The 23396-nt window shown below is 36.3% G+C and overlaps 2 protein-coding genes across 2 annotated transcripts in view; both read right to left on the bottom strand.

Annotated features, from left to right (window-relative positions):
* The window catches only part of tp53i11a (tumor protein p53 inducible protein 11a), a 53358-nt gene extending 51801 nt beyond the window's left edge, over positions 1–1557 (bottom strand). Inside the window, exon 1 of the mRNA XM_056461418.1 lies at positions 1479–1557. The gene's annotated coding sequence lies outside the window, so the exon portion shown is untranslated. The remainder of the gene's footprint in view (positions 1–1478) is intronic.
* A 16053-nt stretch (positions 1558–17610) lies between these two features.
* Positions 17611–22813, bottom strand: LOC130232834 (heat shock factor-binding protein 1-like). Its single transcript, XM_056462817.1, has 4 exons — positions 22606–22813; positions 21972–22038; positions 19378–19525; positions 17611–17882 (listed from the first exon to the last, which is right to left on the bottom strand). The coding sequence occupies exons 1-3, from the start codon at positions 22648–22650 to the stop codon at positions 19404–19406; spliced, it is 234 nt and encodes a 77-aa protein (XP_056318792.1). The 5' UTR covers positions 22651–22813; the 3' UTR covers positions 17611–17882; positions 19378–19403.
* Between the last annotated feature and the right edge of the window lie 583 nt (positions 22814–23396).

The following is a 23396-nucleotide window of genomic DNA, read 5'->3' as shown; positions in this document are numbered from 1 at the left end:
TCCCAAGGTTTCCATAATCCTGGACCAGGCCGTATACTGAGCAGCTGCTGTGGTGGTCATGGAGGAGTGGAGAGCATGAGACTTTTTCCTGTGACGCTCCAGGGACAGACGAGTCTTCGTTGTCCCTCCGACGCCTCCGGTCCTTAGACTGCAGCTCTGCACAAGACGTTTGGCCAGTGGAGAATTGGTCGTACCGATCTCAGCCTGGTTCTTTCGAGGTTTTTTTTTCTTCACTTTTGACAAATTGGTGAAGTTTTCTTTTTCTCGCCGCAGTTGTCACTAGCTTGCATGGTTTGGGATATGTAAAGCTACGTATCGATGGATTTGCTCTTCAGTGTTTGGACTCTGAGTAGGGATTATATAACCACACTGAACTGAGCTAAACTGAACTGAACTTAAACTTTAAAAACTGAACTACACAATTTCAATTTACTATGATCTTCTATGTGAAGCTGCTTTGACACAATCTACATTGTAAAAGAGCTATACAAATAAAGGTGAATTGAATTTAATTGAATCAAAAGAAAAAAAAAAGTTTTTGGTTTTTATCCAGACATTTAAAAAAAAACTTATTTTAGAGCAGTAATCACAATATCGTGAAATCATGATAGGTTATCATACTGTCTTATACTAAATCTCATACCGACCCATGCCTAATTACAATAAAGCAAAAATTAGATAGTAAAAGGGTTTTTAATGATTGTCATTCTTTCTTTCTTTTTGTTATTCAACATAATTGTCCATCAATGAATGAAATAATATGAGAATTTGACAGCATAAGAGGCTTGTCATTTAAATCAAATTCTTCCATAAACAATATCATAGAAAACCCCACTCAAACCAAACACAATGCTGAAGACCATAGCGAGAAGAATAACAGATGGGAATTGTATAAATACACCAATTAATGTGTAAAACAACTTACATAGATACACGCTATGGTAATTAGTAGATTTTAAAAACACTTGAGTTATGTTGCCTATAGGCAATACATCAGATGACGCAAAAAGCAGAGATTTATTAAATAACTGACATCTCTCGATGAAAACAGGAAATTAATGTCTCCTCGATGTTTTGGTATTATGTATACTGTATTCCTATCCCCTTTAACTCACATAGTTTCCGTTTGTTACAAATGTAAAACATGTTTTATGGAAGATTTGCTCGTTTATTAACTTTTTAATTCCAACAAATCAGTTGTTTTTGGTCTAACGTTAAAGTTAAAGCGGAAAACCCTTGGCACACTTCTATTTAATAACCACATGACTTATTTTCACAGTTTAAACCAGAAAGAGATCAACTATTGACAATGTATACACTCCCTCCCTTCCAACGGAAAATTGTCCTCATGATACTTTTGTTCCCTTTGAATAAAACCAACAGCGATATATAAGCTAGTAACGCTTAAGTTTAAACGCAAATCGATTAAACCTGCATTGTAACATTTCAACAGAGAGAGAAATAATGATAAATTGTACCTTTTACTCGCAGACAGTCTGTTGTTTGCTGCCTGGATGTAGTGCGCTCGTGGGCTACAGTTGTGACTATAGCAAAACCAACACAAGCCACACGCACTTACCGTAAACTAAAGAAGAGAATTCGCGCGCAGCGGCGGAAAACTACCGTAAAGAAACGTGGCTGACCAAAACATATTTTCACTTAAACCGTAACCTTGTGTATTGGACAACCTGCGCATGAACTAAGGGGTTATATTGAAGACGAATGTGCCATATTGACTGCTTTTTGTCGATATGAGTCACAGTCTGTCTTTGAGATTGATGACACAAGCTTAAATACAACGTATAGTACATAAAAAACACAATGCAGTTTCTGTGTAATATTCATTGATAAATTAAGTAAAGTGAAAATAATAAACAAAATGTAAATCAGTTAGGCAATTATAAGAATTATAGAAAGCATTTTGTAGACATGTTTACAGTTTTCTGCATTGAAACATGAAGTTTAAATATCAACTTAAAAGGACAGTTCACCAAAAAAATTTATATTTAGTCAATATTTGAAACATATAAAAACAAATAGTACTATGGAAGGCAATGGTACGAGGCAGTGGTGTAAAGTAACAAACTACAAATACTCAAATTACTGTACTTGATTAGTTCTCAGAAATTGTAATTTATTACGTAGTTTTAAAAATGTGTACTTTTACTTTCCTTTGAGTGCATTTTTAGTGCAGTATCTGTACTTTTACTCCACTACTTTCCTTCAACCTGCAGTCACTACTTTATTTTTTCCTGTCTATTGGGATTAGACAAATCAGTCCTGTGATTCCTGTCCAATCAAATCGCACATAGAAGATAAATTACATCATACTGAACAACCTCAAGACCTGGGCAATTTATAATTGCAGCAAACTGTTTGAAAGCATTTAAAGTGTCCAAGACGATGTCCAAAATCTTTACACGCATTGACCCAGAGACTGTTTAGATGCACTAAATGAGATCGTCACTGATGAGAAGATGACGGATGTTCACTGAATGATGAACTGGCCTAAACACCCAGCAGCAGGCACAAGATGTCAACATGACGTCAGATTGACATTGTACCCCAACATCGTGGAGACGTTGCATTTTGTTTGGAAATGAAAATCGAGTTGACATCATAACCCAATGTCAGGCCGACATTAATGTCAAACCCAAAATCAACCATCAAAATGATGTTACAGCTTGACGTTGTATGGACGTTACCAATATGACGTCTATCAGATGTTGAATTTTGGTGGCCATAACCAAGGAATACATGTCAGTACTTGATGTCAATATGACATTGGTTTAAGATGTTGGCTTGACGTAGGATTTTGGTCACTTTCTAACACAACCTAATAACAACCAAATATCAACATCATTTCATGTCGTTATTGGACATCAACATTGTCCTTAGACGCTGGCTAGACTTGAATTTTGGTCACCTGGCATCACAACCTAAATCTAACCTAACATTAATGTATTATGACTTTGTGTGCCTGCTGGACAGTAACTATATGCACTACAGAATGTTACGTTTACACACATGCACAAATTACATGTAAATGCATCAGCTTTCTACAGCGTAATACTCATTACTCACTACTCTAGAGTACTTTTGAAAGGGCTACTTTTTACTCATACTTTGAGTAATATTTACAAAAGATACTTTTACTATACTTGTGCTACATTTTTAGGCAAGTAATTGTACTTTAACTTTTCAGTACTCTTTCCACCACTGGTAAGAGGTAATCTTAAAATATCTTCTTGTGTTCAACATGTGACGTGACGTGAAGCTATCGTTTTTGGATGAACTATACACATTTAAATGGATAGTTCACCCAAAAATGATAATTCTGTAATCTTCCAAACATCTATCCTTTTCTTTTATCTCCAGATCACAGAAAACAGGTGAGCAGCCTACATGGTAAATGTTGTTATTGTTGTTTTCCTTTTATACTGATATTTAGAATGTTGGTTTGCTCTAAAATGGCTTACACTCTATTACATGATTGATGTTAGCTCGTGTTTTCTGTTCTACCCGAGAGTTATTACAGAAATATGATGATATTAGAATTTTTGCTTGTGTAATTGGACTTTTGACTCAAATGGTTTCAGTTGACAAGACACATCCCATCTGACCTGACAAAATGTGCTTCATTATTAAAGAGAAAAACTGAAAACTATTAGACAGCCAATTTAGTGTCAATTGGTGAACATCCTGTCCTCAGCATAAATTACACGCAGCTGTAGGGTTACTGTGTTTTATTGCGAGTATCTTTCTTATTGTTGGGTGTAAATGATTCACTCCAGTTATTTAATGATGTAACAATGCTTTAGTCTCTCTCATGAAAACGAATCTGAGATATTTGCATGAGTGCCTCAAGAGAAGCCATTGATCAGTGCAGATGTATCTGTAGATTGATCAGTACTTAGAAATTTATCATTGCTAAATCTGTTTTTTTGGCCCAAAGAAATAAAAGAAAAAGCAACCCTCAATTCAAATAAGGTGTCTGTGTGCTTTTTTATTGATTATTTAAATATATTATAATATTTTTATATTATAATATTTATATTATTATAATATTTATAATATTATAATAACTATAATTTAAATATGATATTATAATATTATAAATATTAAATAGCAATTTAAGTGAGCATCTCTCCAGGGTGGTCACTACCCAAAATAACAAACAAAAGAAATTGCAAAGTAAACAAACTAAATAACCTGTAAACCTTTAATGAAAATTACAGGAAGCTTACCTTACTCCCTGAACATAAACCAAGTCAAAAGTAATCAAAATAAATAGGCAGGCCACCCCTACAAGCTCAAATTCTCAAAATGTTGCATACATACATGGAAATTTGGACAATAATAAAGTTTGGTCATCGGCCAGAGGGGTAGGGAAATCTAGGAGCTCTCCACTCCCAGCAACAGTCGCACCAAAAATGAGCTTCTCGAACTGGAAGTTCCATTTTTATAGCTTTCCGCGAACAGCAGCAAGGTTCCCGGTTCCAGGTTCCACTGATTACACACACAGCCAAAGGATCATTATGAACTGATTACAGGGACTATATACACGCAGCGCACATGCACACCTCTGGGCTGAGTCTTGTTTACTGTGTGTGACATTAGGACGTGGTTTCCTTTGCCTTGCCTTTCTGTGTTTAACCCTTGCTTTGTTTTGTTTTGTTTTTTTTTTATGTTGTATTCTGCCTGCCTTTTGACCATCCACCTGTTTTTTGACTACGACACCGATATCCAGTATACATCTGTTTGCCCCTGTGTTGACCGTTACTTGCCCGACCATTTTACTAATAAACCCTGCATTTGGATCCGCACTCCTTTGTCAGCATCCCATTTACATAACAGTCGTGTATGTAAGGCAACAGAGTTGTTTCTAGCCGTTCATATATGTGGAAGCAGTATATAAATTGTATCTAGCTGCAGATAGTCCTGTTTTGTTGTTGAGACATTTATAAGTTTCCTACAAGGGACTGTAGGTAAATATTTGTCCTATCATCTTATATATTCATCCTATTTTATTGTAAGGGAAAAGTGAAAGCAGTTCAGAGTGTAAGTGAATTGTCCAACTGTATCACGTTAATCAAACTTCACTTGACCCATTAGATCATATATTTTACTCTAACACAATACACAAAAAAACATCTAGCTTCTGGTCCAAACGATAACAGACATAAGCTTAAATTCCAAAACGTTCAACAAACGAGAAGAAAAAAGGCTGGAAAAATGTCCAGATCCACACAGGCTGACCTAATATAGCTGACCACATGGTACCCAATCAATTCCTGACAATGGAAAGTCAGGCCACTGGTTACTATTTAAGCTAAAAAGCAGAGGCATAGAGTCTTTTGAACTCATTTATTTAAGCACATAATCCAAAACATTATGATCACCTGCCTAATATGCTGCTGGTCATCCAGATGCTGTCAAAGTAATGCCAACCAGCATGACTCCTGAAGCTGTCCCATGATATCTGGCAAGAAATGCTGTAGATCAAACTTACTGATCTATCTGACACAACCAACAAATGCTCAGTTTGAAGGAGATCTCGGAAATGTGAAAATTCTCCGGTAACCATTCATTCATTCATTTTCTTTTCAGCTTAGTCCCTTTATTTATCTGGGGTTGCCACAGCAGAATGAACCAGCAACTTATCCAGCATATGTTTTACGCAGCGGATGCCCTTCCAGCTGCAACCCATCACTTGGAATTCTGGTAACCATCATTTAAATATTATGTGACTTGTATTACAGACAGTTTTACAGTTGGCTCGGTCCAGACAGGTTATAGCCTTCATTACGTGTGCAATCTCAGTTTGTGGTATGTCGTAACAGTAGTAACCACAAAACATGCAATTTCTATCAGGGTCGAGCAACCTATAAGAATGAAAATTACAGTGAGACTCTGACCCAGTCACTAATGGGCATGGTCATTTATCGTCAATTCAATAGGTGGATTAAATAATTGATTATTTACCATCTAATCCCACCAGCCTCGTCAGGATACAATCAACAATATAAATTTTTCTTGTGACTCATATTGTTTTGCCTTGTCGATATAGTTATTTATTCTGCATGCAGATAAGAATTGAAGATTTTGGCTTTGCTTAGCCTTACTCCCTTCCTGGTGGGCACCATGATGTCAAAATGACATCAAATTGACATCAAACATGACATCATGTCAAAAATGCAACTGGATTTAATGTCAAAACCCTGACGTCCAACTGATAGATGGCGTTTTGACCACCAAAATAACGACACAAAAATAATTATAATATAAGATATTTAGTATAAAGTTATTCATTCATCTAAAAGCTTCAATTACAAGTGACAAATTTACACATACATTTTGTATCCCACAATGCATTTAAACTACCTTGATGTCAAAACGACATCCAATTGACATCTAACATTGGTGTCAAAAACAGCAGCGTTAGATGTCAATTAGATGTCATTTTGACATCATTAGTCAATTGACGTAAAATCGATGAGCTTTTTTGATGTGAATTTTGACATGTTTTATGATGTAGTTTTGACATTAAGTTGACCGCTGGGTTTTTTATCAGAGGTCACCACAGCGCATGAAGATTTAACCTTCTTTGATTTTACAGTAGCTCAATAAAAAGACATCCCACGATCTTAAACTTGAGATGCTCTTATTCTCACATATGGATTACTGGCATCTTCAGTCGATGTGTGTCAGACATGTAATTTATCTGCATGTTCAGCACCCAGGTCCCTGTCATATTGCTGAATACTAGCTGCTACTGTTCAAAATCAAGTTAAGTGTCCCTTTTCCTTTGCTATCAGCAGAAAAAATATATCTATGCATAAGCACAGCTATCTAATATTGCACTGTAACAAATGTTAATTTACAGTTTCTGTATCTTGTGATTCACAAGGGTTTTCCATTTATTTACAGTTGTAAATTGGATTTTGGGACCTTGATCTCTGCTCTGTCGACTTTTGATGTGGAAAATTCAACTCTACAGTTTAACAAAGTGACTTTATAGTAGTTTGAAATAACAATTTATGAAAACTAATATATAGAGGAATAAGTCTGTAATGTAACAGAAAATGTACTGGCAGTTTACTACAAGGTTTTTGTACTTTAAAATACAATACCAACCCAGACAATTTATCGCTTTAAACTATTAAAAATGTTAATTAAAGTCACTTTATTAACTTTTCAAGGTTAAAACTTGTTGGAAGAGAGGTCAAGGTCCCATAATCCAATTAAAAAGCATAAATAACTGGGAAAAATAAAAAATAAAAACATGAATCATACAGAAAAATGCTAATTTGCAGATTTCATTTTGTCTGGCAGTCCACAGCTTGGATCTTCATCTGCATTGCACCTCTGATAAATAGCTCCTCACATGCACTCAAACAGAACTGCCTTTTAGCTGCTCCTGATTACGTCTGACCCTCATCAAATGCAGTCTATAAGCATGCAATCAGCATCAGAACATGCCTACTTACAACTTACGTCTACTTACTGAAAGAAAATAGGATTTCTTTTAATATTAACGCATGGATGACAAGCAAACATGCCTGAATGGGTTAACGGCTACTCTTTTAAAGATAATATAAAATACAGGTAAAGTTATATATGGCCGATTGTATTGTACATGACCTCAGTCCACTTCTAGAATGGCATCATGAAGAGGAAAATGCTCAGCCACTCCCTTGTAATTCTATGCTTCCCATGACACTTCTAATGGACGACTTAAGAGGTAAAAATGATAAGAGGAAGGGAAAAAACATCCTGCCACAGAAAAGGAAAGAAAACCCACAGTTTTTAAGAGCAGTTTGTTAAAATGCAATGATAGAAGAGAACTAATGGCTGGAAGGAAAAGAGAACAAATACTTTAAAATGCAGTCGTGATGAAATAATGGCACTTTAGAGGGGATTTTTAAGATGCTCTGATTATTGGTTTGATTTCCTTTTCTTTGTGTTATTTGTGTTTTTAGTATTTTCAGTATAAGTAATTTTTTCCATAAATGAAAAAGCCTATTTTTTTGCCTCTTTTAGCTTTATCATATTTCACTGCTGGACAAATCTAGCTCAAAATCTACAATATTATAAGAATATGTTATGTTATAATATCTTATGTGATCTATCATTTATCTATTTGTATTTATCATTCATTAAAAACTAAATATACATACATCCTTACACTGAAAAAGAAATGCAGTAAAATTTACAGTATTACTGGTAATTTTGGTTGCCAGTAATACTGTAAATTTTACAAGTATATTTTAAATTAACATTTACAATTGTGCTGTAGTTTTACAGCAAAGATGTTATTGTTAATTTACAGTGCGCTTGTAGATTTTGCAGATAATACCGTAAAAATTACAAGCACACTGTAAATTAATAATTACAATTGTGCTGTAAAACTACAGCACAATTGTAATAGTTTATTTACAGTTCGCTTGTAAATTGTACAGTATCACTGCCATACAAAATTGCCAGTATACCGTAAATTTAAACCAATTTTTAACAGCGTACATACATCCATTCATATGTTTATGTTTACTTAAAAACTACATTAAAATTACATTGAAATATATTTCTACAGCACTCGAACAAATAAAATAATGACACAGAAAATCTCTCAAACACAAAGTTGCAATTTAAATGATCTTAAAGCAGCTGTCAATCAGGCAATTTTAGAACCCATAAACTCAAATAAAACAAGAAATTATTCTGTTCACCGCCTAAAATATTTTGAGAGTGCACTTTAGACATGGAGAAAAAACTCCAACAGGACACTGTGATTATTAGAAGAACATCCAAGCCAAACAGAGTGAGCTTAAATCAACATTTTAAGGTCATAGGTTGTATATGGCAAGCACATTTAATATTTAATCTATAAACATGCTGGTATTTATTTATTTTCTTCTTGTCTGCAAAAAAATTAGTACTAACGAATGACTACTAGTATATAAAAATATTAACTAGTCACAACTTTAATTTATATACAGTACTATTCCATAACACCCTGCAGCCCAAAACCAGTTACTCGCTGAATCTAAGCAGAGCTGAGCCTGGTCAGTACCTGGATGGGAGACCACATGGGAAAACTAGGTTGCTGTTGGAAGTGGTGTTACTGAGACCAGCAGGGGGCACTCAACCTGCGGTCTGTGTGAGTCATAATGCCCCAGAAAATGAAGGGGACACTACTGTCAGTAGGCGCCATCTTTCGGATGAGATGTTAAACCGAGGTCATGACTCTCTGTGGTCAATTTATATTCCATAACACTGTGTAACCCTGGTGTCCTGAAAATACCCTCCATTGGCCCTTACTGATCATGGCATCACAATCATCCCCATCCGACAAATTGTCTATATCACTGTCTCTCCATTCCACCAATAGCTGGTGTGTGGTAAAGCACTAGCGCCATTGTCCTGTGGCTGCCGTAGCATCATCCAGGTTGATGCTGCACATTGGTGGAGGTGTGGAGAGACCCTCTCTCTCATGGTTGTGAAGCGCTTTGGGTGTATAGCCATACACTATGAATGCGCTATATAAATACACTATATAAATATGCGCTATACAAATGCGCTACACTGTAAAAGATGCTGGATTCCAAACAACTGATTTGTGTTGAGACAACATAAAAAATTCAAGTTAACTAATTAGTTTTTACAAATTTGAGTTGACTGAACATAAAGCAATTAAGTTCTTCTTTTAAATAACCTCAAGAAATGTGTTGTTTCAACTCATTTTAAATAAGTAGTTCGAACAAACACCAAACATAATATATAATCCTATATATGTTATAAATTATATATATATATATATATATATATATATATATATATATATATATATATATATATATATATATATATATATATATATATACAACACGTGTTTTACGCAGCGGATGCCATTCCAGCTGCAACCCAACCCCCCGAAACACCCACACACTCATGCACACACTCACATACACTACGGCCAATTCCCCTGTAGGGCATGTCTTTGGACTAGGGCAGGGGTCACCAATCTCGTTCCTGGAGGTCCGGTGCCCTGCAGGGTTTAGTTCCAACTTGCCTCAACACACCTGCCTGGGTGTTTTAAGTATACGTAGTAAGACCTTGATTAGATTGTTCAGGTGTGTTTGATTAGGGTTGGAGCTAAAATCTGCAGGACACCGGACCACCAGAAACAAGTTTGGTGATCCCTGGACTAGGGGGAAACCTGAGCAGCCAGAGAAAACCCACGCAAACACGGGGAGAACATGCAAACTCCACACAGAAATAAATGCCAACTGACCCAGCTGAGACTCGAACCAGCGACCTTCTTGCTGTGAGGCGACTGTGCCACCCACTACACCACTGTGCTGCCTAAATATAATAATGCATTATTATTATTATTATTATTATTATTATTATTATTATTATTATTATTATTCCAAAACTGAATAGCTTAGTTGACAGTGACAGATCCCCATAGAGGTAAGGGCAAAAATAGGAAGTTTCTTAGTAGTAATATAATAGTTACACTCATTACTATTGAAAAAGTTCTTGTATCTAAAAACTAGCTTTTATATAAGCTTCAAGAATCTAATGCAAAAGTACCAGTATAATAAGTACTACAATCTAATAACAATCTTTTAAAAAGTACTTGTACTCAAAGAACATGTACAGTGCATCCGGAAATTATTCAGAGCACTTTACTTTTTCCACAATTTTTTTCTGTTGTCAGATCTCTCCAGAGATGTTCAATAGGATTTAGGTCTGGGCTCTGGCTGGGCCACTCAAGGACATTCACCGAGTTGTTGTGAAGCCACTCCATTGATATTTTAGTGTGCTTTGGGTCACTGTCCTGCTGGAAGATGGACTGTCTGAGGTTTTCATTAAGGATGTCTCTGTACATTGCTGCATTCATCTTTCCCTCTATCCTGACTAGTCTTCTAGTTCTTGCTGCTGAAAAACATCCCCACGCCATGATGCTGCCATCACCAAGCTTCACTGTAGGGATGGTATTAGACTGGTGATGAGTGGTGCTTGGTTTTCTCCAAACGTAACACCTAGCATTCACTCCAAAGAGCTCAATTTTAGTCTCATCAGACCAGGGTGGTCTTATGGTCTTAGAGTCCTTCAGATGCCTTTTGGCAAATTCCAGGCGGGGAGTGGCTTCCGCCTGGCCACTCTACCACATAGACCTGATTGGTGGATTGCTGCACAGATGGTTGTCCTTCTGTGAGGTTCTTCTCTCTCCACAGAAGAACAATGGAGCTCATACAGAGTGACCATTGGGTTATTGATCACCACCCTGACTAAGGCCCTTTCCCCCCCGATCACTCAGCTTAGATGGTCGGCCAGCTCTAGGAAGAGTCCTGGTGGTTCCAAACATCTTCCACTTACGGATGATGAAGGCCACTGCGCTCATTGGAACTTTCAGAGCAGCAGAAATTTTTCTGCAACTTTCCACAACCTTGTGCCTCGAGACAATCCTATCTCAGAGGTCTACAGACAATTCTTTTGTCTTTATGCACTGTCAACCCTGGGACCTTATATAGACAGGTGTACGCCTTTTCAAATCATGTCCAATCAAGCTGCTGAAACATCTCAAGAATGATCAGTGGAAACAGAATGTACCTGAGCTCAATTTAGAGCTTCACGGCAAAGGCTGTGAATACTTATGTACAGTTGAAGTCAGAATTATTAGCACCCCTTTGATTTTTTTTTTTTCTTTTTAAAATATTTCCCAAACGATGTTTAACAGAGCAAGGACATTTTCACAGTATGTCTGATAATATTTTTTCTTCTGGAGAAAGTCTTATTTGTTTTATTTCGGCTAGAATAAAAGCAGTTCATTCATTAATTTTCTTTTCGGCTTAGTGCCTTCATTAATCCGGGGTCGCCACAGTGGAATGAACCGCCAACTTATCCAGCACGTTTTTACGCAGCAGATGCCCTTCCAGCCGCATCCCATCTCTGGGAAACATCCACACACACATTCACACATACACTCATACACTACGGACAATTTAGCCTACCCAATTTACCTGTACCACAAGTCTTTGGACTGTGGGGGAAACCGGAGCACCCGGAGGAAAACTCACGCGAACGCAGGGAGAACATGCAAACTCCACACAGAAACGCCAACTGAGTCGAGGCTCGAACCAGCGACCCAGCAACCTTCTTGCTGTAAGGCAACAGCACTACCTAAAAGCAGTTTTTAACTAAGCTAATTTTTTTCGATAGTCTACAGAACAAACCATCATTACACATTAACTTGCCGTATTACCCTAACCTGCCTAGTTAACCTAATTAACCTAGTTAAGCCTTTAAATGTCACTTTAAGCTGTATAGAAGTCTCAAAAATTGGGGAAAAAAATAAACAGGGGGGCTAATAATTCTGACTTTTATTGTACATGTGATTTTTCAGGTTTTTATTTTTAATAAATTTGCAACAATTTCAAAAACTCTTTTTACACATTGTCATTATGGGGTATTGTCTGAATATTAAGGAAATAAATTAATTTAATCCATTTTGGAATAAGGCTTTAACATAAAAAATGTGGAAAAAGCGAAGCGCTATGAATACTTTCTGGATGCACTGTGGCAAATGAATAAGTACTGGTATATTCAGTGGAAAATACACTGTTTTTGTGTCTCAAAAATGTATTGGAGCATGCAAATAGACAGTTTTCATTGATTAAATGTTCAAACAGCTTGCCAAAGGATGCATCTTGTTACTTAAACATTTAAAAATCAGTATTAAAAGCTTTGATCAAAGTGCACTTATATTGCCTTTGCTTAAGTGTCATTCTTGTATTTGTGGACAATTTAATGGGTTCAGTTTAATGTATTTAAGTGCAGTGACCATAAGAAACTAAAGGTGTCACCATGGCAGCAGAAACTCGTGCTGTGCAGAAGATCTGGCTCAATCAGAGATTGGAACAATTATATAAAGCAAGCCATGGCTTAATGACAGCAAACCTATAAATGCAGAATTTAATATGATTTTTTCATTTCCTGTCATTATAAACCTCATGAAAACACTGCACTTCCTGCTAGTCCTATTGTACATCTCTCTAATGAAGTTCTTGTAATAGCGCATAAATAGATTATGGTCTCATTTTGCTCCATTAATTTTGGCATCAGAAATAATGCTTTTTTACAATGTATGACAAACACATGATCAAACCTATCTCTAGGCCTTGCTCACAGTTCATAATGTACCCATTAACGATATATCTGTGTTATAATTTCTCCCCTTCCAGGTATTTGACTAAATAAATCTTGCTTGACTCAATCTCCAGCTTTAATGTATGGTGCAATGTCTTTTTTCCATAGCAACACTCAAGCTGCCAGATGTTAAACAGCAAATGTAAAGACTAAAATAAGATCGCCTTTGAGTCTGAGGGATGTGTAATACTGTGTGATATTTAAACAACCTGTGTTAAAACTGTACAAAGTTAAAGAGTTTCATCTTAAGGGTTGGTGTGATGAATGTTCACAAGAAAAGGCAAAACTGTGCTCAGACAGAGAGAACAAGACACAGAAAATGGTCCACTTCATTTTACAGTCCTGAGGGAAAGTATACCTCCAGCTGAGATATAAAATTACCTCTTTCAAGTGTGTTGAGACTTTAAGCTTAGAGACAAAGTGGGGAATGTCATTTCCAACTCTTAGTAAAACAAAAAGTACCCCTATTGTTGCCCAGATGCAAATTTACAATCACAGAGGGGCACATAAACATATTAATACCTTGACAATGAGTATCTCTTATCACCAGTCACTTATGGAAAATCTAGCTCAAAATCTACAATATGATAAGAATATGTCATATGTTATCTTACATGATCTATCAGTCCTCTATTTGTATTCATCATTCACTGAAAACCTAACACACACACACACACACGCACGCACGCACACACACACACACACACACACACACACACACACACACACACACACACACACACACATAGCAAAAATAACAGTGTTATTTCAACTCTAACAGAGTTAAAATTAACACAGAATGAGTGAACATATTGTCACAATATTTTCAGAGTTAAAATAACACTCTTAAGAGAGTTACTTGTACAACACTATGCTATATTTGCACTGTATAGAGTTAAAAAACAACTCTGATCTACACTACTGGGAGTTGATTGTTCTTTGACTCTTGTATAAAGAATCAAAACTCAACACTTTAACGGAGAGAATTGATTTATTTATTTTTAAATCAGCCAATTACTAATTTTATTCATGATAATTTCTCTATTTTATTTCACTGTATTTTTGTTTGTTTTTATTTCATTCATTCATTCATTTATTAAATATTTACTCTAGTCTTTATACCTAGAAAAAATTACAATTCTCATGATTGTTAGTTAAAATAACTTACACAAGACAATAATCTCCAAAAAATTATAGAAAAAATATACAAATACAATTATGTTATTAATCATTTTTATCAACACAACATGTTAACACTTGACGGCCAGCATTAGAAAACGTACACTTTTTACAAATTAACACTTTTAAACATTTTAAAAGACCCTAAAAATGTCATGACTTTTATGTTGCATTTAAATTTTTGGTCAAACGTATTCCCGGATGTTGGAAATAGCATCATCAAGTGTTGGTTAGCTGTAACTCCATGATTTTACACAGGATAAAATCAGCTTCAAACTCTGATTGTATTCATTTATCAAAATATAACTCTATAATGTCAACACTTACTCTGAAATGCTTTAACACTGAGAATTTTCTGTGTATATATATTTATTTTTTTACGTGAAAAGTACCTGAAAATTACATTAAAAATTATCAGACAGCAAATCTCTCAGACATTTAAATTATTTAGATTTTAAAGCAGCTGTCAATCAGGCAATTTTAGAAACCATGAACTCACATAAAACAAGAAAAATTTCTCTTCACCGTTTTTGACAGTGCACTTTAGACCTCATGTGGAGAAAAACACTCCAACATGACGCTGTGAAACAAGATCAGCAAGACACAAGACAGCAAATGGATTTGATTACCCTCATTCTTTTTCTGCCAAAAACAAATTTAGTCACATTAATAATATATATAATATAGTATAGTATTGTACTGTAACGTATGTACTGTATGTATACTTCAATGGCTTTAATATACTGTTTAATAACAAAACAGCTCCACCAAGTGGACATTTGCAAACGTTTTTTTACTCGTGATCTACCATGGAGGTTTTTTACATCACTGATGGTGTTCAGCTCATTAAACAATATATCACGTTTTGATAAACATTAAAATAACTAAAAATACGTTGAAAATGTAATCGCCATTTACTCTCTCTCTCTCTCTCTCTCAAATGATTCCAGACCTTTATAATTTTCTATTATTCTGATGAACACAAAAGATGTTTTGAAAAATGTTTAAATCAGGTAGCCATTGACACTTACATTAGGAAAAATACTATGCAACACTAGCAATTGGACGCTCAATGACATAATTTTTTTCTTTATTTTTGGGTGAACTATCCCCGTAAATTCTTATTAGATTAGAATTGTTTAAAACACTCTTACACACTGAAAGTGTTTAGCACAGCGTGTACTATCTGAGGAAAAGGAAATGCTACCAGAAACAATGTTAAACTTGTTTTCTGTATGATTGTGACAGCATTTAATAGTTTGTGCATTCCACTGATTTTGACTATGAATAAAACTAATGTTCTCTCTTACGCATTTAATGCAATCCAATGGTACTTCATTAGAACTGATGTTTACAAAATGAAGCTAGTGAAATTGTCACACTGCCATATTTTACATTTTTTAAATTACAAATATTTCCCTAAAAAATCCCTTAAATATATCTCCCAAAAAAATCCATAAAATGTTTCCCAATAAAAAATCCCTTCATGAAGATTAGTTAGAGTTTAGAGTTCTTACCTCAAACTTGTCTTTTTCGGCTTAACATTATGAAGCCAAATCCAGATTCACATTTGATGAAAAGCATAGGACCTCAACCCAAACTTGATACTCAAACCTATAAAGTAGCAATAACTTTAAAGATTAAATGGGAAATATCGTATATAATACACCATCTCTGTTCTGTTTCCATATGGCTATTATGATCAATGTAGGCCTACTATCAAAACTGCAGTAGCCTACACAACATACAATTGTTTTCTACTTTCACAGCTTTTAATGTCAAGTTTAAATGTATAGCATTCCTGTGACAAAGCTGAATTTTCATCAGTCTCACAATATCATGTCACACTCCAAACTAAGTTTACAACTACAAGAGATACGAAATTCATCAACATATTCCTGCTGAAAAATCCAGCTTAAACCAGCCTAGGCTGGTTGGCTGGTTTTCTGCTGGTCAACCAGCCTGGTTTTAGAGGGGTTTTGACCATTTCCAGGCTGGTTTCCAGCCATTTCCAGCCTAGTCTTAGCTGGTCAGGCTGGGTGATGACCAGCTAAAACCAGCTTGACCAGTCAAGCCTCATTAGGAGCGCAGCCAAAACCAGCTATGTCCAGCTTAAACCAGGATGGTTTTAGCTGGATTTAGCTGGTCATTTTCCAGCCTGACCAGCTAAGACCAGGCTGGAAATGGCCGATACCGCCCAGGCTGGTCTAAAACCAGCCAACCAGCCTAGGCTGGTTTAAGCTGGATTTTTCAGTAGAGATTAGCTGAGCGAGAGAGTCTGTGAGCTCAAAACTACAAGCTAACTTGATTTTTATGACCATAAGAGCTAATAGCTACAGCTAAACTATGCAGCTAGGCTGACCGTTAGTTTTAGGACTAGATGTTCACTTTAGCTGTTTTTAAACTTACTTGAATATGATGGAGGCAGGCATATTATAAACCAAATCTGCGTGAATACGTGTTTTACGTGTTCAACAGATGAAAGAAACTAAATGTTTTTGGTGAATTACTGTTTGTGTGTGTGTGTGTGTGTGTGTGTGTGTGTGTGTGTGTGTGTGTGTGTGTGTGTGTGTGTGTGTGTGTGTGTGTACAGTAAATGCTAATAGAACAGCTTTCCTGGAACTATGATGTCACTGAACGATGACATACACATATGATGCTCTGACGTTACAATGTGCCATTCTGAAAAATAAATATGAACATTTATAGAAACAATGACATAATTAAGCTTTTTTAATCAAAACATTTTTCAGATACTTTTGATTTTTGATTATGTGCTGTTAATTGTAAAATTGTGTTATATCTAAATATGTCTTTTACTTTGATCCTATGATAATATTTCGGATGATCTGCAATTTTCGACATCTAATCCCTAATGAACGGTTTTGGACATTGTACATTCTTTTAGTGCCATTCAAATAGGTTAAGGTTATGCTGAATTAGCATGGCCAAGATAAGATCTGCTGGTTTTTGTCATAACCAGGCCATCTGGTTGCATAAACTTTCCACCAAATGCCATTTAAAAACAGCAATGTGTTCTCTCATTGAGTAATTTGTCTGTGAAATGCAAATTGTACAGAAAAAAATATAGGGTGGAAATGTGTATTTAAATATTACACTTATTAAAATAACTTTTAAGCTGTTGTTATAAAAGGAGGCTATTAATAAACATTCTCCACTTCCTTTAAATGAAAGACAGAACCTCGAGAACAGTGAAAGGATTTCATGGGTTTTTTTAATAATCATTAAAACATGCAGGAACCACATGATTTCCCCCAGTCGTTACAATAAATGAATACAAAAGCAAGTTTCATATTTGTATACTCTTCTAGTAATATAGTTATTAACCTTACAGTGTGTAGTATAATATGTAATTCACATTAGCAAGCACCATTTTAAGTCGTTATTTAAAAAATTACTAATTCACATTTCATTTAAAAATTCAGATACTGCAGTTGAAGGTCCTCACTGTGTTCCTTGGCAGTCTGAAACAGAAATGAGACTAAACATTAAACCAAACTTAAGAACAAGACATGAAGAAACAACTCTAATTAATTATGTCAATTATACAGGATTTCTGAGAGATGCATGCTAGGGGGGTTTAAAATGTTTTAACGGGGTAAAAAAATCACTTTTATAAGAGGTTTAAACACAGTTCTGTGGAGACAGTCTGTGAATATAATTAGCTTCCAATGGTAAGCAGAAACACTTTGATTGACATTCTCCCATCAGAGGGGAAAAGCCTTGCCCACTAGTGATGATCTCTCCCTTATTAGCATATGAAGTTAGTCTTTTTTTTAAATCTGCCACTATGCTGACACATTGTAAGCTCCGGCCTCTTTTAAAGGGAGGGCTGGAAGCACAGTCTCATTTGAATTTAAAGCGACAGTCACCAAAATGGCACATTTAGAGTGCACTCACACTTTGCTATCCGAACCATGCCCAGGCGCGTTTCCTGGTTTGTTTGACTAGTCTGAGTGCTCCGAATTGGGTCCAGGAGCAGTTCAGTTGCCCGACCCTGGACCAGTTGGAAGAAGTGTGCCAGAACATGGCCCTGTTGGGCTTTGGCGCGATACGCTTGTAGTGTAAGTGCAAAGGGCACCTGAGCCCGAACCTGAAGACGCGACGTCACTTTTAAGGCACTGTTTCATATGGATTTATTAATCATTCTTACTTTTCAATGAACGCAAACTGTCGTAGTTTATTAAAGACATAAACCCCTTGCTGCACGTCAGCTGCACCTTCACTAAACCTACTAATACGTGCAGCACAAGGACTTTATGATTATTTATTAACGCCAAAGTGGTGGATCTGTTCGGCAAAATATTTGACTGCTTGTCACTGCATCCCAAACGGCTAAAACGATATAACTAAAGCAATCTCCACTGTGCTGAGCAAGAGCGCTTCGCTTCATGTTAATCTGAACAGTAGCATAATCGATGATGTAAGCGTGCTCAGGTTCGGAAGGTAAAGATGCAATGTGAGTGAAGGCCATCGGGGAAGTGGAGAAGGGGGACAATCACGCTTTGGCACGGTTCAAGGCAACTGTACCTAGTGTGAGCATGCCCTTAGGATCAAAGCCTAAAAGGGGGCAGTTTAAAATAGTTATAAAACATTATTTGTGTGATATTTTGAGCTGAAATATCACATATCCACTGACTAGAACAATATCAGAGACGTATTTTACATCTTGTATGAAGGGGCATAATAGGTCCTCATTAAATAAGGTAAATGCTGCTGTGCACATGTAAATTAATCATAAAAGATACTCTAAATATTCTTTAATAACATGATTCTACATCTCTCAGTAACATAGTTTAAACAAAGGTACAAATATGAAAATAACTTTTCAGTGTCACAAGCAAATGTAATTTCAAATGCATATTCTACATCCATTCACAGGATGCATGTGTTCCCCAAATAGTAAGGATCCTGAAAGAATGGCATCATCTGAATGGCAACAGCACCACCTACACTTACTAGGATGGTGTTGGTCTCATTTGCCTTCAAGCTGTTCCAGAGGTTTCACTGACTTTTATCTCCTCCTCCAACTCCTCCACACCTGCCTGAGTCATGAGATCGGAGATGTTCTTCTCCAGGTCATCGATTCGGGTACTCATCTCATCAAGTATTACAATTAAGAAAGTACAACCATAAATCTTTCAATAAATTAGTGCATTCCATGTTGAAGGGATACTTCAGCCAAAAATGACAATTCTGCCATCATTTAGGCCCGATCCCAATTCTATTTTTCTACCCCCACCCCTTGGCCCTTGAAATAGAGTGTGTAGGGGAACGGCTTCAAATTTTACCCCTAAAAATGGGACAGCACTACAACTCCTGCACACGTCATCAAATGTCATCGAGATCTCTTGCTTCATATGAGATCAGACGATTGCGACTGCTGTAGTTATTCCAGTTGTGTTATTTTTTGGTATTTATTTTTTAGGAAATCACTGAAGGCAATGACATCATGTTGTCCTAACGATATATAGTGTGGCAATAAGCTCGTAACTGTACTGTGAATTTACACAGTGGCCATATTCATCTATGTAAACACAAGAAAACAGCACTAACATTATAGCAGACACTGTAAAAAGCTCATTCCCAGCCACTAGACTTTTCTGACAGGGTATTCGAGTGTCATCGAGTGTCAGATGTGAAAGCATGTTGTGGCACGACTAACGTTATACAAGAGTTATTATTATGGATTATAAATAGCGAAATTTAGCAGTTTTTTTTAAAGCATGATGATAAAACACCAATGCCATTATGAATGTATTAAAACATATGCTTGTTTGGTGTAAAAATTCATAATAATACTTATTTCTGCATCTCCTGACTTCTGTGTGATGTCTTTGTAGATGATGTATTGTGAGAAATTTTCTTACACCTTGGTTTCGAATGTGGTCCTGAAAAATCTCAGTTTCAAGGGATATCTAGCCCTTCCCCAACAATGGGTGAGGCGAGGGGTAGGGGTAAGGGGAAAGGCTAAGGGGTAGAATTAGGATTGGGCCTTACTCACCTTTTACATGTTTCAAACCTTTACAATTTCTTTTCTTCTTTTAAACATAAAATAAGATAATTTGAAGAAAGCTGAAAACCTGTAACCGTTAACTTCCATGATACTAAGGTAGTCAACGATTTTCAGCTTTCCTCAAGATATCTTCTTAAGGGTGAATAAACAGTGAGTAAATTTTGGTTTTGGGTTTTTGAACTAGCCCTTTAATTAGTCCACAACTGATCTTAATTACTGAGCAATTATAATAATGCACATGCAGAAGGTGAACATCCATTTTCTTATTGTAATTTCGATAATACTTTCTGCTCTGATTTGGGCAACTGGATAAAATATGTTTAAATGTTTCCTTCTATTTGTTGAGACATTGTGAAATTTGGAGTACATTTGAACAACAAAAATTATGACTTTTGTCATCATTGTTTACCTATTTTACTTAAATTCTTCATTCATAAACACAAAATTTTGCTCAATTGATTGTGTTTATAAAGGAGTTTGCCACCTATGCAGAGGTTTAAAAAAAATGAAGGGTGAGAAGGCTAAAATAAATTGTATCATTTTTTTCACGAATGGCGACACAATGGAACAGTGGGTAGCACAATCACCTCACAGCAAGAAGATCGCTGGTTCAAGCCCTGGCCGGGGTCAGTTGGCAACTTGGCATTTCTGTGTAGAGTTTGCACGTTCTCCTTGTGTTCGCGTGGGTTTCCCTCACAAGTCCACAGACAAGTGGTTTATGGATTATAGATAGCGCTATAGGTGAATTGAATAAGCTAAATTGGTTGTAGTGTGTGAGTGTGAATGCTAGAGTGTATGGGGGTTTCCCAGTGTTGGGTTGTTGCTGGAAGGGCATCCGCCACATAAAAAACATATGCTGGATAAGTTGACGGTTCATTTTGTTGTGGCGACCACTGATTAATAAAGGGACTAAGAAAAAAAAAGTGGTTAGTGCGCTGACATATGGTGCAGTAGCTCTTCATGGAGTCCTGAATTCGAATCCCGGCTCGATGACATTTCCCGTCCCTACCCCCACCCCCCTGTCTCCCACTTCACTTCCTGTCCGAAATACTTGTCCTATCCAGGGGCGTAGCAACCGGGGGGGACAGGGGGGATCCGTCCCCCTCACTTTTAGAAACAGACCATTTAGAAACAGGTGATTAATAATTATATGAACGTATGATCTCATATAGCCGTCCCCCCCACTTTTAAAATGTCGGCTATGCCCCTGGTCCTATCCACTTAATAAAAGCAAAATGGGCAAAAAAAATAATAATTTTAAGAATATGGTTTTATTTACCCCTACCAAAGTTTCTGTTTGATGTCTGCATGCTATGCTGTTATTATTCTAAATTGGTCATAGTGTGCAAACACGGGGAGAACATGCAAACAGAAAATGCAAACTGACCCAGCCAAGGCTCGAACCAGCGACCTTCTTTCTGTGAGGCGATCGTGGTACTCACTGCACCACCGTGACACGCACATTGGCCTAAATTGTTATGATTTTTGAAAGGCAAATAAAAAAATGATAATTAAAAATGCACGTGCAGAAGGATATTTCTCCCAATGATCTGATCTGACATGGTCTGAAACTTATCCTGCATCTGCTGCAGCAAGGTTTGCACCTGAATTGAAGAGAAGGAAAAAAATATTCAAGTGAAATCTATTTAAACCAGCAATCAGATAAAAACTGCAAATTTATACAAGAAAAATTGTGAATGGACACGGCGTTCAGCTGGCATATCTAGAGTCGTGTGGGTGTTTGCGTGGGCTGCCCACATACGAGTAAAAACAGCAGTTTAAGGGCATGCACTCCGCCCACGCGAGGAACCGAAACCATAGTAACAAGGGAAACCTCGTGAAATCACACACAAGACACCTAACAATCAAATTAAGAAGAAACCTTCGCTTTACAATTGTACTCACAATCAATTAATCTACATACTAATTTAATTTAACTACAGAGTTATTATGAATATAAAACCCGTTTGCTTCAGGAACTCTCGGGAGCGATGTTTCGATATCAAGTTAAGACCGATAAATGAATGATAATAAGTAATAACATGCTAATCACAGCACTTCACACTTTCGTTATCATTGTATTGACAGATAAAGTGAGCGTGACTGAATCCTGGTCGACTGTAAGTGCACGACCTAGTATGTAGGTTCATCAGTGAAAAGCGAATACTCACCACAACAGTAAGGTCCTGAGATGATTTTGGGTCCTTCTCGGACATTTCTTCTTTTTAGAACAAAATTGAGGTGCTGATAAATGCCTGTGTGGTCAAGAGCCGCGTCGAGGCCGTACAGTACTGTACTGTATGATGATGATGATGTATTGAAGGTGGAAACTGCCGTTGAAGCAGGAGCTGATTTCGTTGTAAGGGGTTTGGTCAGTGAAATAAGTTAATGGAGCGTCTTTGGTACGGTTCGGTGATGATCGCGTCTTGTCCTAGAGGGGGCGCTCAGTGGCCCAGAAACAGTGGATTGTTTTATGTAGCTTAGGGCTGCACAATATATCATTTAAGCATGAGGCCCATTGAATATTGAAAGGGGGTGGTTCTTTTCTCTCACAAAAAGTGGACTTTTTTTTGCAGTTATTTGCCCCATTTGCTAATAAATTATGAGGTTAAAATGCTGCGTTTTAGTGATATTTTAAGAACTATGCATTGCTGGATTAGCTTGCTGGATGGTGACCACACTTTCTGATGTACCAAAAATATTTCTTATGATTTTGTCGAAGTGCTTACAATATATTTGACTATTAAGTGTATATTTACAAATGTGCATTTAAACTGTAAGTTATTGCAGCTTTATAAATAATGTTATGAGATTAACATTTAATTCTTTTTATACAGAAATATTAAAAATTATTATAATCAATTTATCGTCAATCACAAAATATATATATATATATATATGTATATATATATATATATATATATATATATATATATATATATATATATATATATATAGGAAT

Source organism: Danio aesculapii, chromosome 7 (assembly GCF_903798145.1).
Source record: "Danio aesculapii chromosome 7, fDanAes4.1, whole genome shotgun sequence".
Taxonomy (NCBI): Eukaryota; Metazoa; Chordata; class Actinopteri; order Cypriniformes; family Danionidae; genus Danio; species Danio aesculapii.
Note: the sequence above shows the minus strand (reverse complement) of the source record. Positions and strands in the feature narration are given on the sequence as shown.